Source organism: Xiphias gladius, chromosome 18 (genome assembly GCF_016859285.1).
Source record: "Xiphias gladius isolate SHS-SW01 ecotype Sanya breed wild chromosome 18, ASM1685928v1, whole genome shotgun sequence".
Lineage (NCBI taxonomy): Eukaryota > Metazoa > Chordata > Actinopteri > Istiophoriformes > Xiphiidae > Xiphias > Xiphias gladius.
In genome coordinates, this window is record NC_053417.1 from 30,476,120 (window position 1) to 30,492,031 (window position 15,912).

A 15,912-nucleotide genomic window follows, 5' to 3' on the forward strand; every position below is an offset into this window, starting at 1 on the left:
TCCTCCTACAACTGATTTGAAGCCTTTTAATATCAAGCCATTGGAGATGGTAAACCCTGCCATGAGACTATCTCCACTGGCTGCCAGGCTTTGTTGTTCTTTTCTGTTGTATGTGAAAAAAAGGAGACCCGGGATTTAACCAAGGTTATGACACATTTTGGTATATGGAAAAAAACTGAATGCAGACCACAGCAGGTTATGTGGCACTGAACCAAAGGCGTTGGCTAAGTCTAAGAACGGGACATGGGTGTCTCTTCTTTCCCTTTTGTAGCCTGTATCTATTGCCACATCATACAAATCATACTTGTATGCTCAAAGCAGCCTGACTGGCCGGATATGCCTGCCATCTGCACTGGTATCTCAATGTGTTTGTTCTTGTCTGAATAAGAAGACAACCTTTGCACAGTGACACTGAAAAATAATTTCCCTTGAACACTTAGTTTATTTGTACTCTAGTCTCTTTTGAGTAAGAGATCTAGATTTCAAAGTGGCTACCTGATTAAATAAAGGTAATATATTTTCAGAAACTGTCATATATCTGAGGAGTCTTTTTTTTGGAAATCCCTTCATATGTGTTTTATCAATTTAAGCGCACTACAGTGGGCTCGAAAAAGGTGCACCTATCTTCCACACCTGGAACTTCACAATACTATGGCATTGTTCACAACTAATTAATTAATTGAGAGATTAATCAGAAGATCAATCGACAACCACCTGCTTTGATTTAACATGACATAAAATAATGTTACTGTTCAGAATGAAGTTAAATAATCTCTTTCAGATTAACCCTGTTTGTTATTTAATGCAGTCATTATTATCTTAATGTGTCTATCCCTCTCTCTTTGTTTCCTGTCTGTCTGTCCGTCTGCCTGCATGCCTGACTGCCTGCCTGCCTATCTGACTTTCCTGTCTGTCTGTCTGTTTTCTCTGTCTGTCTGTTGTGTTTCAGGACATTAATAAACGTCTCTCGTTACCAGCTGACATTCGTCTTCCAGATGATTACCTGGAGAAGTTTAATCTGATTGGTCCAGCTCTGTTTGAGCAGCCAATCAGCAGGCGGCTGCGCAGAGTATCTCTGGTACATCTTCCTGCTTCTATCCTACCTGATTTTACTCTGTTTCTATTGTATTTCTATTATGCATGATGTGGCAGTTTATGTTGTGTTTGGTGTCTCAATGCAGATTACATCTCCTCTTTGTCTGTTTCTAACTGTCGCCCTCTCTCTGTCTGTCTCTGATTATCTGTCTCTGTGTCTGCAGTCAGAGATTGGTTTTGGGAAGCTGGAGACGTACATCAAACTGGACAAACTGGGAGAGGTGAGGACACGCCTGAGTGTACTTGTGTTGATGTAAACAGAACAGAGATGGATGTTTGTCTGTTTTCATCTCAAGCTGTTTAATAAGTTTGATACCAAGACAAAAACAAATCTGAACACAAAACACTACAGCTTCCACTGAGACTTGTGTCTTCTCCATGAGTTTTGAGTCTGTCAGTGTCACAAACACTGAAGTCTGACATGTGAGACTGTGACCAGGTCATCACACAATAGGAGGTGAACCAGGTTTATCCATGATGGGGTTGATTTGGTTCTTTATCCTCTCAGTAGCTGCGTCTAGTTTGACCATGGAGCTAACCATTTTATCCAGTTCAATTCAATTTTATTTATACAGCACCAAATCATAACATATATTATCTCAAAGCACTTTACAGATTAAGGTCAAGACCTTGCGATATTAAAGAAAGAAACCCAACAGTTCCCTCCATTAGCAAGCACTTGGTGACAATGGAGAGGAAAATATCCCTTTAACAGGAAAAAACCTCCAACAGAACTGGAGTCAGGGTGGGCGGCCGTCTGCCTTTACCAGTTAGGTTGACAGGAGAGAAATGGCAGAGAGATGAGAAAGAGGAGAGAAAAAGAAGAGAGAAAGACCAGGAACAGCTGTATATACTGTTGTGTTCAGTTGTTATAGTGATAATAATAATAGTGATACATATAGTTGTAATAATGTTATTAATAATAACAGCAGCAATGATAGCAATAACAATTAATGAGAATAAAAATAACAATAAAATGAACTACATTCTGCAAGCGAAGAAAATGCAGTATATTGCTGTCAGCACTTGCAGCTTGTTTTTTTTTACCATAGTGCCCCCTAGTGATGAAACTGCATGAAACACTTGAGCCAAATTTGGTTGCAATTGGATGAAAATGTCAAGATTTGTAGCAAGTTGAATTGATTTGGTCATACCCACAAAGTTTGTTAGCCAATCATGGAAAAATGATACATGATATCTCAAATCAACACGTGGGAAGTGTTTGGGGTTATCCAAACATGGTATGTATGAAGTTTGTTGAAGCCTAGGTCAAAGATATTAGATAGGGAGTCAAATGTATGTCTAGCAAACAATTCAAAATTGTGGAAAAAAATTTATGACGCAAATGGACTCTAACCCTAACCCTATATCAATCTTTTAGGCATCATCCACTGAATTGATAGACACCATAAATTTTCTTGTACACCTCGTGATTGCCGAGATATTAGCCAAAACACTTTGCATAATTTGTTAGCTAATTTCTCACTACATGGTGTCGCTATCGCTAATATTTTTGAATATGCGCAGCACTGAAGTATGGGGAAGATCTTTGCCAGGTTTCAGTCTTGCAGCCTTTACAGTTTTGAGATATTCATCATGTTTCATCATATTTCATTGTGTTTTGCTTATTCCCCATAGAAAACCATTTTTTTTTAAATTTTAATATTCATATAAAATCAACCATTAGAGATAACACCACCAAAAGTCACTGCAGCTATCTCCTAAACATGCTTAACATTTTAGCTTTGGAACCATGTTTCTAACTGCAAGTGTACAGGACTAGTAGCGTGCCACAAAAATGTACAGAAGAAGAATAATAGGCAGAAATTTTGAGAGTACCTGCTGCTTGGTGTGTATCCAGGGCAGTTGGCAGCTGCTGCAGCTGTCTTGCAGCTTCTGCAACTTGCTTGCAGCTTCACCATCAATAACTGTTCACACAGTACAACAATTTTTGACTGTATGAAGCATTTCACTGCGGGCCAGCTATCTGTCAAGTTTCAACTCCGTAGCCTTTACATTTTTTGAGATATTAGTGATTTTATGCACTCGTCATTAGAAAATGAATTACTCATTCATTATAAGAGATATCAACAAGCTGTTTACAAGCTTACACAGCACTGACATGCTTGACATTTTAAAATTTGAACTATGTTTCTAGCCATTACTAAGTCGGAGTAGTAGCGATTTGTAATAGGCAAATGTAGTTTTTTCACCATAGTTGCCTCAGGTGGCAAAACTGTGCACTAGTCTGTACACTTGAGCAAAATTTGGTTGCAAGTGGATGAAGCATTCAGAAGTCATAGCAGGTTGAATTGATTTGACCACACCCACAAAAGTTTGTTAGCCAATCATGGAAAAACAATACATGATATCTAAAATCAAACATGTGGGAAGTGTTTGGGGTTGTCCAAAAAAGGCATGTACCAAGTTTGGTGACGCTTAGATGAAATTAATTTAGAACATGCTTGCTTATGAGTGCAGTTACACAAATGACTCCCACAACACTTGTTTGTTTACTAATCTGATCTCTTAGTGACATGAAATGCCCCCAATACACCAATAAAGGGCACTCGATGACCACAAATGGCTGTACACCACTGTTTTGCTTGTAAATTTGAAAATCTGTGAAGTCTAGTCCACTGTTGGAGTGACACTAAGAAGTCAACCAAATAAAAAAGCAGCATATGACTACTGATGAATACTGATATTCATGTACACAGTCATTAAATTTATAAGGACAGGAAACACATGGGTTTATTACACAGTTTAATACTGACAATGGCAGTTAGGAAGAACTCAACGTTGTGGTGGTACTCTTTAAACGCCAACACTGTAGACCCGTGTGAACCACAAAGTTTTGTGAAAGTTGGAAGTTTTGTCCAAACAACACTCTTACCCAAGCCAGGGATCGAACTCAGAACCTCTTCCACCCTAAAATGGAGCCTTAATGGTAAATTGAGCCATTGATATGAACCACTGTTGAATTCACAGCTTCAAATTTTGTTGTTGAAGAAGTGTGTTTTCCTCCAGCAGAAAGCTTTTCGGTTTAGGTATTTTTCGGTATATTTAGTTAAAGCTTGAGTAGCTGAACATGAAAATATATAGCATGCTTCCACAGTCCAAATACAGAAGAACATATTGCAATTTTAAGAATTGGGAAGCTGAGAAAAAAGTCAACCTGCAGTTTCTGTTGCAGTGAAGGAGAGCTTGATGGTGGGTTACCTATCAGTTAAGGTTAAAACCTCAAATACAAAACCTCAGTTGAGTTAGATCTTTACATTGTTAGGGAGAGGAGTCTTGTGGCTACATTTTGATGCTGATTATGTGCTTATGGAGATAAATCTGTGCGTTCAAGAGCAGTTTAGAGATTTTTTTCTGGTCTCCAAAAACCACTACTTCACACTCATAGGAGTTCACATGACATTGATGAAATCTCAAAAAACTGTCAAACCCTTCATTCGGAGGTAAAAATTTCGTAATCTAAACAATGTTTTAGCAGATGCAGTTCAACATTGAAAGATCAAATTATTTTGATCATTTTAAAGCTTGAATGGAGTCTGTGGCTGCATGTATGTCAGAGCAGTAAGCGTTTAAAGTTGAGTAGGTTTGAAGAAATTATAGTCTGTACCCCATGGGATCCTGGATCCTTAAAAGTCATACAAATATTAACATAAAACCAACTATTAAAGATGAGCAGTCTGAATAGTAAAAGTGCAGGTCCTCAGCTATGGTTCTGGTCTGTCCTCTCGTGTAGTGACTAATCTGTTAGTTCACTGACAGCAGGACCTGGAGCTGGATAAGAGATTGGATGTCTCTCTTTACCTGTCTCAACTCTTTCTCACCTGTCTGGGCCTGACCTATCTTCCTCTCACCTTTCTCCCTCCCACATGTCTCTCACCTGTCTGTCTAACCTGTCTCAAGTTCACCTGTCTCTCTCTCTGCTTGTCTGTCTGTAGGGGACCTATGCCACAGTGTACAAAGGTCGCAGTAAACTGACTGAAAATCTTGTGGCTCTGAAGGAAATTCGACTGGAACATGAAGAAGGAGCTCCATGTACTGCCATTAGAGAAGGTGCTACAGTAATCATATTACAGCACTAATAATGTATAAAATTACTGATACTAAAGAACTAATACTGTTCTAGAGTACTATTACTACAGCACTAATACTGCACTACAGTACTGATACTACAGCACTAATACTGCACTACAGTACTGATACTACAGCACTAATTCTGAATTACAGTACAAATACTACAGCACTGACACTAAATTACATTACTAATAATACAGTACTAATACTGTTCTAGATTACTAATACTACAGCACTAATACTGTATTACAGTACTATTACTGCAGCGCTAACACTGTACAACAATACTGATACTACAGCACTAATTCTGAATTACAGTATAAATACTACAGCACTAATACTATATTACAGTACTGATACTGCAGTACTAATACTGTACTACAGTACTGATACTGCAGCACTAATTCTGAATTACAATACTGATACTACAGCACTAATTCTGAATTACAGTATAAATACTACAGCACTAATACTATATTACAGTACTGATACTGCAGCACTAATACTGTACTACAGTACTGATACTGCAGCACTAATTCTGAATTACAGTACAAATACTACATCACTGAGACTAAATTAAATTACTGATGCTACAGCACTAATACTGTATTACAGTACTATTACTGCAGCTCTAATAATGTACAACAGTACTGATACTACAGCACTAATTCTGAATTACAGTTCAAATACTACAGCACTAATACTGTCTTACAGTACTATTACTGCAGCATTAATACTGTACTACAGTACTGATACTACAGCACTAATTCTGAATTACAGTACAAATACTACAGCACTAATACTATATTACATTACTAATGCTACAGCACTGATACTGAACTGCAGTACTAATACTAATAATAGAATTATAATACTCCGGCATTATTACTTTAGTATTATTATTGGTAATACTGTAGTCATTATTACTAAAGAATCAGCATTACTACTGGGGTCAGTATTATTGCTGTAGTCAGTATTTCTTAATATCAGTATTAATTATGTAGTCAGGATTACTGCAGTATCAGTAGTACTACTGTAGTCAGTATTATTGCTGTAGTAACTGTTTCTCTAGTATTAGTACTGTAGTCAGTCTTACTACAGTATGAGTATCACTACAGTATCAGTATTACTGCTGTAGTCAGTATTACTACAGTAGGCAGTATTACTACAGTATTAGTATTATTACAGTAGTCACTAGTACTACAGTATCGGTATTGATATTGTAGTCAGTATTACTGCTGTAACCAATAGTACCATAGTATAGTATTCCTACAGTATCAGTAGTACTACTGTACTATTTTGTTTCTCTGTGTATTAATGTTTTTATTAATGTGTGTAATTTCTCCCTCAGTGTCTCTGTTGAAGGATCTGAAACATGCCAACATCGTCACGCTTCATGACATCATCCACACGCAGAAATCCCTCACACTGGTGTTTGAGTACCTGGTGAGATACACACACACACACACACACACACACACACACACACACACACACACACACACACACACACACACACATTAATATACACATACAAACATTACACATCTTCTTTAGTGCATTGAGCCTAGAATGGTATTTTATTGTGTTTTCTGTATTTGTGTTAATGTGTGTGTTTATTGCGTTTTTCAGGACAAAGATCTGAAACAGTACCTCGACGACTGTGGAAGCATGATCCATGTTCACAACGTCAAAGTGAGAAAACTTCACATTTATTCATGTGTTACTATCAACACTATTGATACCGCTGATTGTATGTCTTTATTTGCTCTACACAACACATTTACATTTCACATTACTGACTGATGTGGCAGCATTGATTTAACTAACATGTAACACGTGACTTAACGTGTAACATGTAACATGATAAAAATGTTACATTTCACCTGTTAACAGGCTTTAAGTAAAATCATCTGAGCTGTGAGTGCAGTGGTGATGAATATAATGTGATGTTGTGCACCGTGCTGCTCACAGCTGTGATTTTTAGCTACGCTTGTCGCTCACCTGCAGAACAGCAGTCCAACAACACTAGAGACTTTGTCACAGTATAATCAGGGTTTTCTGACTTCATTCATTCGTCACTCTTTCTGGTTTCACTGTGGAAATACGTAGCTGCAGGGGGCGGTGAAATAAAATTAGTGAATCAATAAATAAATGGTTTCCAGCCTACCAGAGTCAGATCCAGCCAGGCCACATCTGAGCTGCAGGTCTGATATATTTTAACATAAAACACATATCAGGACGCTCTACCTGAGAAGTCGACTTAAGGGGGAAGAAAGCCCCTCAGACAATAACATATTTAAAAGAAGCTGGTTTGTTGAGGGTGTTGTAAAATTTAATTTAACTTGAATCCAAACAGTAGCTCTGAACTGGATTTATTCTGATTTATTTTGATTTATTTTGATCTGAAGCTGTGTAATGACTGAACAATTTACCTGGAGTTCTTGATACTTTTTTTTCTCTCATCAGTTCTTTGTTCTCCAATCTTTTTTCTGGTTTTGTCCATTTTATTAGTAGCTTTTCTCCACTAACTCTTCTCCAATAACTGGGTTGGTTTTTCTATCCTCAGCTCTTTCTTTTCCAGTTGCTGCGAGGTTTGTCGTACTGTCACTGCAGGAAAGTTCTCCATCGAGACCTGAAACCCCAAAACCTGCTGATCAATGAACGAGGAGAGCTCAAACTGGCAGATTTTGGTGAGTCCATCTGTTTACTGATAGTTTTAACAGACATGTTCAGGTTGAGGTTTACTGTCATTTCCATACGTATGCTTGGCATAAATACAGGGAAATTAAATGTCATTCCTCGTGGACATGCAACATACAACAGATAAACACCACACAGTCTTAAGGGTAAGAGTCACTTACTTTAGCAGCAACCACTTGGATGTAAACAAGGTCCTGTGTATTGTCCTTTCTTGTAGCAAACTTGACATGTTGGTGGAATTTCGGCAAAACAGTCTTTAAATGTGCAAGATTGAACTCAACATCGATGATGAAAAATCCATCGGGGTGTGATGATCAATGATGCGGCTGTACAGCTCTTGGAGGTAGACTACCACAATAGCAATAGGTGAACTCTGCAGATGGTATGGCGGACACTGCAGGACCATAAACTCCAAAAGCAGAGAACAGTGTTTGGACACAACCACATTTGTGCACCTTTCATTGTGGATTTAAACCCATAGTCCACCGCCAGCTCTTCACTTCACACTGGATAGTTGAAGACGACACAAGCACTGAAATATTTGGTCCCAAAGGTCGCTGTATTTGCATGCACTGCCATTGCAACCGAACATGTTTGCTACCAACCATGTGTTAACATGGACAGGATGTGTGTACATGTAAACATTAAAGTGAATAATGGTGTCATTTTAAATAACTCCTTGTGCTTCAGTCCAACACGGTTGGCCGGTGTTAAATGTTCCAAAATTACCAATAGGTCAGAATGATAATCTTCCTGTCAGAGCTCCAGTTGATGAGATATAAATAAAAAGTATCTCACTCCAGCCATCCCCTCACTGGAGATGTGGTTCGGGTGCTCATCCAGGACTTGTCATCTCCCACCTGGACAACTGCAACTCCCTCTTCACCGGAGCCCTCGAGTCTGCCACCAGCTCTCTGCAAGATTTCCTAAACCTCTTCAACTAGTCCCCAGACCTCTTCATCTAGTCTTCACAGATCTGCAGCTAGTCCCAAGACATCTACTACAGATCCACAGACCCCTAAACTTGGCTGTTGACCTCTGCAATGAGTCACTAAACTGTTCCCTAAACCGTGCAATTAGTCCCCAGACCTCTGAAACCAGTTAGTGTTACTCATCCACAGACCTCCACAGGCTGAAAAATGCCTTTTATAGTACATGTCACACCCTTTTACACCCATCTCTTAAAAAGCCAAAGTACTACAGCAGTCTGAACATTATATTTGTGTTTAGGCTTTTTTTCATGATGGCGGCACTTCCAGTTTTTGATGACATCTACTATTGTTCCTGTGGACGATGAATGAGTTCAATTAAGCTGTTTCGGACAAACATGTCTCGAAAATGAATGTAATGTAATGATGTCACTAATGTTGTCACTGTGTTGTAGACATAGCGTTGATGTAATTGCGGTGTTGTGTGTGATTCAGGTTTGGCTCGAGCCAAGTCGATCCCAACGAAGACGTACTCTAACGAGGTGGTGACGCTATGGTACCGACCACCAGACATCTTGCTGGGCAGCACTGACTATTCCACTCACATCGACATGTGGTCAGTACTGTAGCACTATTACTGTAGTATAGTGTAGTATTACTACTACAAAAGGTTGACTGAAATGCTGTGACCAACCGACAACAAACATTTTTCCTCTGTGTTGAATGTGATCTGAGTCCTAGATATTTCACAAATATCAGACCATCTGATCAGTCTGTCTCTCTAAACTGTCTCTTTGTCTCTCTAAGCTGTTTTTATGTCTCTCTAAACTGTCTGTCTCTGCAGGGGTGTTGGTTGTATTTTCTATGAGATGACAACGGGTCGACCTCTTTTTCCTGGTTCCACAGTTGAGGAGGAGCTTCACTTCATCTTCAAACTGCTGGGTGAGAACCAATCAGCTTCTGTTATTTTCATTGATAAAAACCCATGTATTTGATGTATTTATGTATACTTTAAGCATTTGATGCATATTCTGTGTATTTTGCCTACAGGTACTCCCACAGAACAGAGCTGGCCTGGGATCAGTTCTAATGAGGAGTTTGTTACGTACAACTACCCTCAATACAGAGCAGAGAGACTAAGTAACCATACTCCCAGGTACACAACAGTATAACAAACAGGTACACAACTACATACAGGTACACAACAGTACTACACTGATGACCTTCTGACTCGAGCAGTCGCCTCCACGATGGAGGATTTGAACATGTACCACTCAGACTTCATGTCCCCAAACCTAACCCTAACCCTTTTGGTAGTTTAAACATCAGACAGAGTCCTCCCCCAGATTTTCCAAAGTCACGAGCACTACCTGTTTGAATTTAGCAGGTCTGTCCTGGTGTGTCCAGATGGTGATCAGGTGGAGGCTGCGCTCCTGTCTTTACCTGAGGGTCCATGACGTGCAGTCACAGATCTAATGATATGACTATTTCGGTTAACGACCTCAGGTGTCCTGGTACCAGATGCACTAATGAGCCACCTAATGCTCTAACATGATGTTTGTCATGGACAATCCATCACATATGATAACAAAGCACCACTCAGGGTCAGATCAGGCAGACCGTTCCTATCAGTCACCTCCCTCCAGATCTCTACATTGTTAATCACGTGGGAGAAGTGTCAGATTCTTCTGCCCAGCAACATATGGTCACATAGAGGCAACCCTCTAGTTCTCTGAGGAAAACTCCAACACAACAGCCCTCAGCCGGGATCTCATATATGTCCCATTTCACCTTTAAACCTGGACAGCTCCAGAAAAGCAGCGAGTAGGTGCCGTGTGTAAGGACATTGGTCTAACACAGCGCCACCCACCACCACATGTAAATTCTCAACCAGTGGGACACACTGGATAGGCCTATTTTCATTTAATATAATATATAATAATAATTCTATATAATATAATTCTTTTTATTTTATCTAATTTTTCATTTAAATGTTCTGCAGTGGTATATTTTCACACAGGAAGGACACCCTGTCTTTGCATTTTAATTTGGGCACAGTCTATTTTGATGAGAGTGCTTTTGACACCTTACATGTGGATTAAAGACACAGTCTACTGGATATTAACAGTAATGGTCTTAATTAGGGACATTTTTCTTCAGATAATTAATGCTGCCGCCGGTTTAATCACTTTAACGTGAGAGATATAGTAAAGTATCAAGAATGATTAAAGGCTCAATGCACCAAATAACAAGATGTGTGTCTGTGCGTGCGTGTGTGCGTGCGTGCGTGCGTGTGTGTGTGTGTGTGTGTGTGTTCAGGCTCAGCACTGAAGGAGTGGAGTTGTTGTCAAAGTTTCTGCAGGTCAGTAAACGTCTCACAGGCATGATGTGAAATCATCATAATTAAGAGAATAAAAAAAACATTTTCACCAATAACTGGACAATAAAGTTTAAATTAAAACTTTATTTAAACATAAGTTTGTAGGGAAGAAGAGAATCTCTGCAGACGAGGCGATGAATCATCATTACTTCAGTAGTCTTGGAAACAGAGTGATGTCACTTCCTGACAGTAAGTTTAAACATGAGCTTTGACCCCTGAGTTCTGTAATGTCACTGAGTACTGTGCCATCACAAAGTCACTGTGATTGTTTCAGCAACGTCTATCTTCAGTCTGCCAGAGATTCAACTGGAAAAAGAAACAACAAGACCAACAGCTACCCCTAATCCAGGTAAAAAATGCACACACAGGTGTTAGGTGTTAGGTTTGGCTGGTGGAAGGGCCAGCCAAACCTAACAGAAGGGAGAGAAGCCAACCCGGACCAACCAGACAGTGACTGTCAGACCTAAACCAAAACGAGACATTAAACCTGACAGAAATGGGAGAACCAGACTCATCAGCCCACACAAAGACATAACTGACAAGTAGGCTGGTCTCAGGCTGCTGCTGCTGAGAACAGTAGGACAAGAGAGATCCGGTGTACCTGGCCCCTCTATACAGGTTTTTCACCAGTCCTGCTGGACAAGATACACGTGAAGGGAAAACTGCGATGGCCACATATAGTACAAGAGAGAAAGCACAAACATTAATAGAAACGCCTCCAAATACAAAAAACACATAAAAATATGAAGCCACATACAAATAGAGTAAACATGCAAGAACTGCTACACCAGAAGTGGTCCAAGCCTTCGGGGAAACAATGGGTTCCATCTGGCTAAACTGCAACTTTACTGATACTTTTCAGCTTTATATAACTAAAATAACTTAAACCTTTATTAAGTTTAGATATTTCAGGCGACAAAGTAGCCATTTAGATTTCAAACATTTGGTCAGTTTGTCCAAATATTGTGTTTATGAACAACTGAGCTGATGAAACACTTTCATCATAAGGTTCATTTAGTAGCTGTTCTGGAGCTTTTGATCATATCCCAAAGTTCATCCTCCATGCAACAGGGTAGCCCCATCTGTGGAGGAAGATTATTTGATATTGCTGAAAGCTCCAGAACAGCTCCTGAGTGGACCTTCAGGTGAGATTGTTGCTTCTAAAATGAAGAGTAAAGTTTGAATCTGAGACGAAGCTGTTTGTCAACTTGTGGATTTAAAATAAAGTTTTTTTGTTCTTTTCAGCAAACAGTCCGACTAGGAGGCGGAGTCTGCTCTTCTGACATCATTGGGCGGGCTCTGTGCTTATGACATCATCGGGGGCAGGGTCTGCTCTTCTGGCACAATCAGGGGGCGGGGTCTGCTGCAGGACAGACAAAAGGAAACCAAAAGGACAACGAGTGTTGATTTTTTTTTGGAGAAGGAACCGCTGCTGGTTAACAGGAAGTAAAACAATAGAAAAAGTAAACTGACTGAACTCTTCAATGATTGTTTCTCAAGAGAAGAAGAAGAAAATGAGAGACACAATAATGAATCACAGTTGCCAAGGGTTAGGGTTAGGGTTAGGGTTAGTAGGTTAACCCTGACCAATTGGAGAACAGCGTAGAGCTTCTCCTCAGTACATCAAGAAATGAACAAATGAATGAATAAGTGAATGGTTTAAAGCTTCCTGAACAGATGTTGGAGTGAATTCTGTCTTCCATTTTACCTACACAGATTTAAAACATTAAAAATCAAGTTTTTAATAAGGCTCTTAACAGGATCCTGGAAAACCAGGAATTCTGTTAAGATTTGTTGTCGCAGCAACACCTGGAAACAGTCAGGAGTCACCTGTATGAACACCTGCAGTGTCTGTAGAGGCACTGTTCGAATTAACCCATTTTCACTTTCACAGAGAAGCATCATGTCATACTAAACAAAATGGCATCACAGTCATTCAGACTGGTGATGTCACAGGTGACAGAAGTTTGTGTGACTCTATTCTCTGAGGCTGCAGCTGCACATATTTTAAAAGTAATAGAAATACATCACACAACAGGAAAGTCTGTAAAAATTCTCATTTCGTAACAAAGTAAACAGATTAATACCTTAAATTATGACCTGAATTAAGATTACATTTGTTTTGTGAAAGCAGAACTTTAAACAGAATTTATCATCCGGTCAGACAGTAAGCTCTGCAGACAAACGGATTGATTTTCAACCTGTTTTATATTCAGAACAGAGTATAAACTGTACATAAGAATTATATCTGCAGTAACAGATAGCAGGTTTCATTTTAAATAAACTAGTTTTACAGGAAAGGCTGATGGACGTTTTTAAAATGTAGCTCTTCAGAGTTAAAATAACTTTATAATCTGTTTGTGTTTCTGCCATAGTAAAGTACTAAATTTACACTACAGTATCTACAATACAATACAGTGTTACTATAAAACAGACTGAAACTAACAGCCTGCAGGATAAATCATGTTTATTTTAACACAAATCTGCAGAAAACAAGATTTCACTGTTTTATTCTGAAAGTATGAAACTGGTTTCTTCTGTTTTGCATGTGTGTCGTACACTCAGTCTGTATACTGTAGTACTGTTAATATAAATACTAATACCGAAAAAATATAGTAGTACTGTAAATATTACACAGTAATACTGTAAATCTGCAGTGAACAGCTGTGAGTCAGCACAGCTTTTCTCTCTATGTGCTGTTTATCACAGACACATGTATTTTAACAGGAATTGCATTTATGAATTAATTTATAGTTTTTATTTTAATTGGTGGTCAACAACTTGTTTTTATCACTGAGACTGTTGGGAATCAGGAGAGGACGATGTTATGAAACCAGAGCCTCAGTGACATCACTGCCCCCACCTCACTGAACCGTATGATCCGTCAGTGTAGGGCTCTGATTGACTGGTTTAGTTTTAATAACAGTGAGTTGTTTTCTGTTTGTCTCTACACAGACCCACTCAACGCTCCAGTCAGAGCTTCACAAACAAAATCAAATTTTGCTCCTACTGATAAGTTTTGCTTCAAAAATACCTCAAGGTTTTGTTTCAAAGCCGAGAAAATGCACCAACACTCAGTCGACAGTCGTCATGCATCTGTCAGTCAGTTTCTGTCACATATCTGATGAATTCACTGGAAATTCCAGATGTTTCGAAGGGTTAGGGTTAGGAATAGGGGTATTTCAGACTTTTTTCCACTTCCTGTCAGTTTAAATCTGTACTTAAATAGAAATTCAGATCAGTTTTTTTTTTTTTAGGCAGAACAAACTTTTTTGTTGTGTTTTTATTTACATGTGACAGAAGTTGTGTCTGTGTGGAAACCAACTTTAAACCAACATTTTAAACCGATTCAGAGACTTGTGAAGAAGTTTTAATCTCACCTGCTCAGAGTCCAGGTGTCAGTGGGTGGGGCTTATCTGCAGTTCATCAGTTTCCGGTAGTTTTTCTTCAGATTCTTGTTCCTTCAGATAATCTTTGTGATTTCTCTGAAAAACATTTAGAATTTTTTTAGGTTTTTTTTTTCCAGTTACAAGCGTTAACATTTTTTAAACAAACTGCTGTTGTGAATTTTTTTTAGATGTGAAGAAATATTAGCAATAGGAAAATATTGATCAGAAGACAATAATGATTGATCAGAGTGTGTTTGACTCGGGAATCTGAGTTTTTAATCTGCTGTAAAAATGTCATGTACATGTTTGTATGTGAGAGGTTAAAAATATACAATATATAAAAAACACATTTTATTATTTTACTGTATATCAGTGGATCAACGTGATGCTGATCGGCAGAACTCTAATCAAACTGAAGAAAAACTTCTCTACAAGTCTAAAATACTGAATAATTTGTGTGTCCAGTTCAAAACAGCAATCAGAGAAAAAAATAGGAGAATATTTTGAAAGTGTTAAATATCTGACAGAAACAGGAAAATGTCACAGTAGGAAAACCTCTGCAATCCATTATTGTGTTTAATAGTTTAAATAATTTAGGTTTGTGTAGTGTTTTAAAGATTGAGTTTAAAATATTTTTTTCTGTTGCTCATCATGAAAACATTTTAATTAAATCCACTGAGATTCAAAGTTATAAAACAAAAAGTGGAGGGGGTTCTAGTAAGTCAGAGAATATTTCTGACAGTTCAGAGTGTTTTCTGTGTTTCTGTGAATCAAACAGACACTCTGTTTTTGTGAATGAAATGTGTCAAAGTGATATAATGGGCAGAGTTACAGTGAAGTGTCACAAGTTTATGCTGAGTGTGTGTTAATGAATGACTGTTGAATGTAACTACAAACTAGATGTGGTCAGTACTTTAAACTTGAATGAGTTTACAGTAATAATGTGTACAGAGCAACTGATTATTAGAGATAATCTGAGTTTTTAATCTGCACGCTGCAGTGTTGCATTGTTCCTCAACTGCTGTTCAACAGCAGAAAAAACAGCATTAAGATCTGAAACTAGAGATTAGCCATCTCTTCAGAGGTCTAGATTTTTGATTTTTAGAAACAAGAAGTGATGTAAAAAGTTGATCCAGATCAGTCAGTAGATCTGGTTCAGGAGCAGGTTGCTTATATCTGATGAATGGAAACTAAACATGTAAACACCTAACACCTCACACTCCTGTTTTTCTAATTGTCAGTACGGAGACTAAAGGGTTAAAACCAGCAGTTACTGTGAAACTAATAAAACTCCACAGTCTGACTTTTTTGGGTTAAACAGGCA

At 38.5% G+C, this 15,912-nt stretch overlaps 1 protein-coding gene across 12 annotated transcripts in view; it reads left to right on the forward strand.

Annotated features, from left to right (window-relative positions):
* Positions 1 to 15,906, forward strand: part of cdk16 (cyclin-dependent kinase 16) — a 31,403-nt gene extending 15,497 nt beyond the window's left edge. For 11 of the 12 annotated variants that reach the window (XM_040152104.1, XM_040152114.1, XM_040152106.1 and 8 more), the window contains 13 exons: positions 950 to 1,078; positions 1,260 to 1,316; positions 5,052 to 5,166; positions 6,539 to 6,633; positions 6,820 to 6,882; positions 7,757 to 7,880; positions 9,315 to 9,435; positions 9,664 to 9,761; positions 9,870 to 9,975; positions 11,139 to 11,181; positions 11,298 to 11,388; positions 11,474 to 11,548; positions 12,445 to 15,906. In XM_040152104.1, the coding sequence (XP_040008038.1) occupies positions 950 to 1,078; positions 1,260 to 1,316; positions 5,052 to 5,166; positions 6,539 to 6,633; positions 6,820 to 6,882; positions 7,757 to 7,880; positions 9,315 to 9,435; positions 9,664 to 9,761; positions 9,870 to 9,975; positions 11,139 to 11,181; positions 11,298 to 11,388; positions 11,474 to 11,548; positions 12,445 to 12,482 (1,155 nt within the window). In that variant the 3' untranslated portion in view covers positions 12,483 to 15,906. Of the gene's footprint in view, positions 1 to 949; positions 1,079 to 1,259; positions 1,317 to 5,051; positions 5,167 to 6,538; positions 6,634 to 6,819; positions 6,883 to 7,756; positions 7,881 to 9,314; positions 9,436 to 9,663; positions 9,762 to 9,869; positions 9,999 to 11,138; positions 11,182 to 11,297; positions 11,389 to 11,473; positions 11,549 to 12,444 lie in introns of those variants that run through there. The other variant, XR_005709350.1, reaches the window with a different exon arrangement.
* Positions 15,907 to 15,912: the final 6 nt, after the last annotated feature.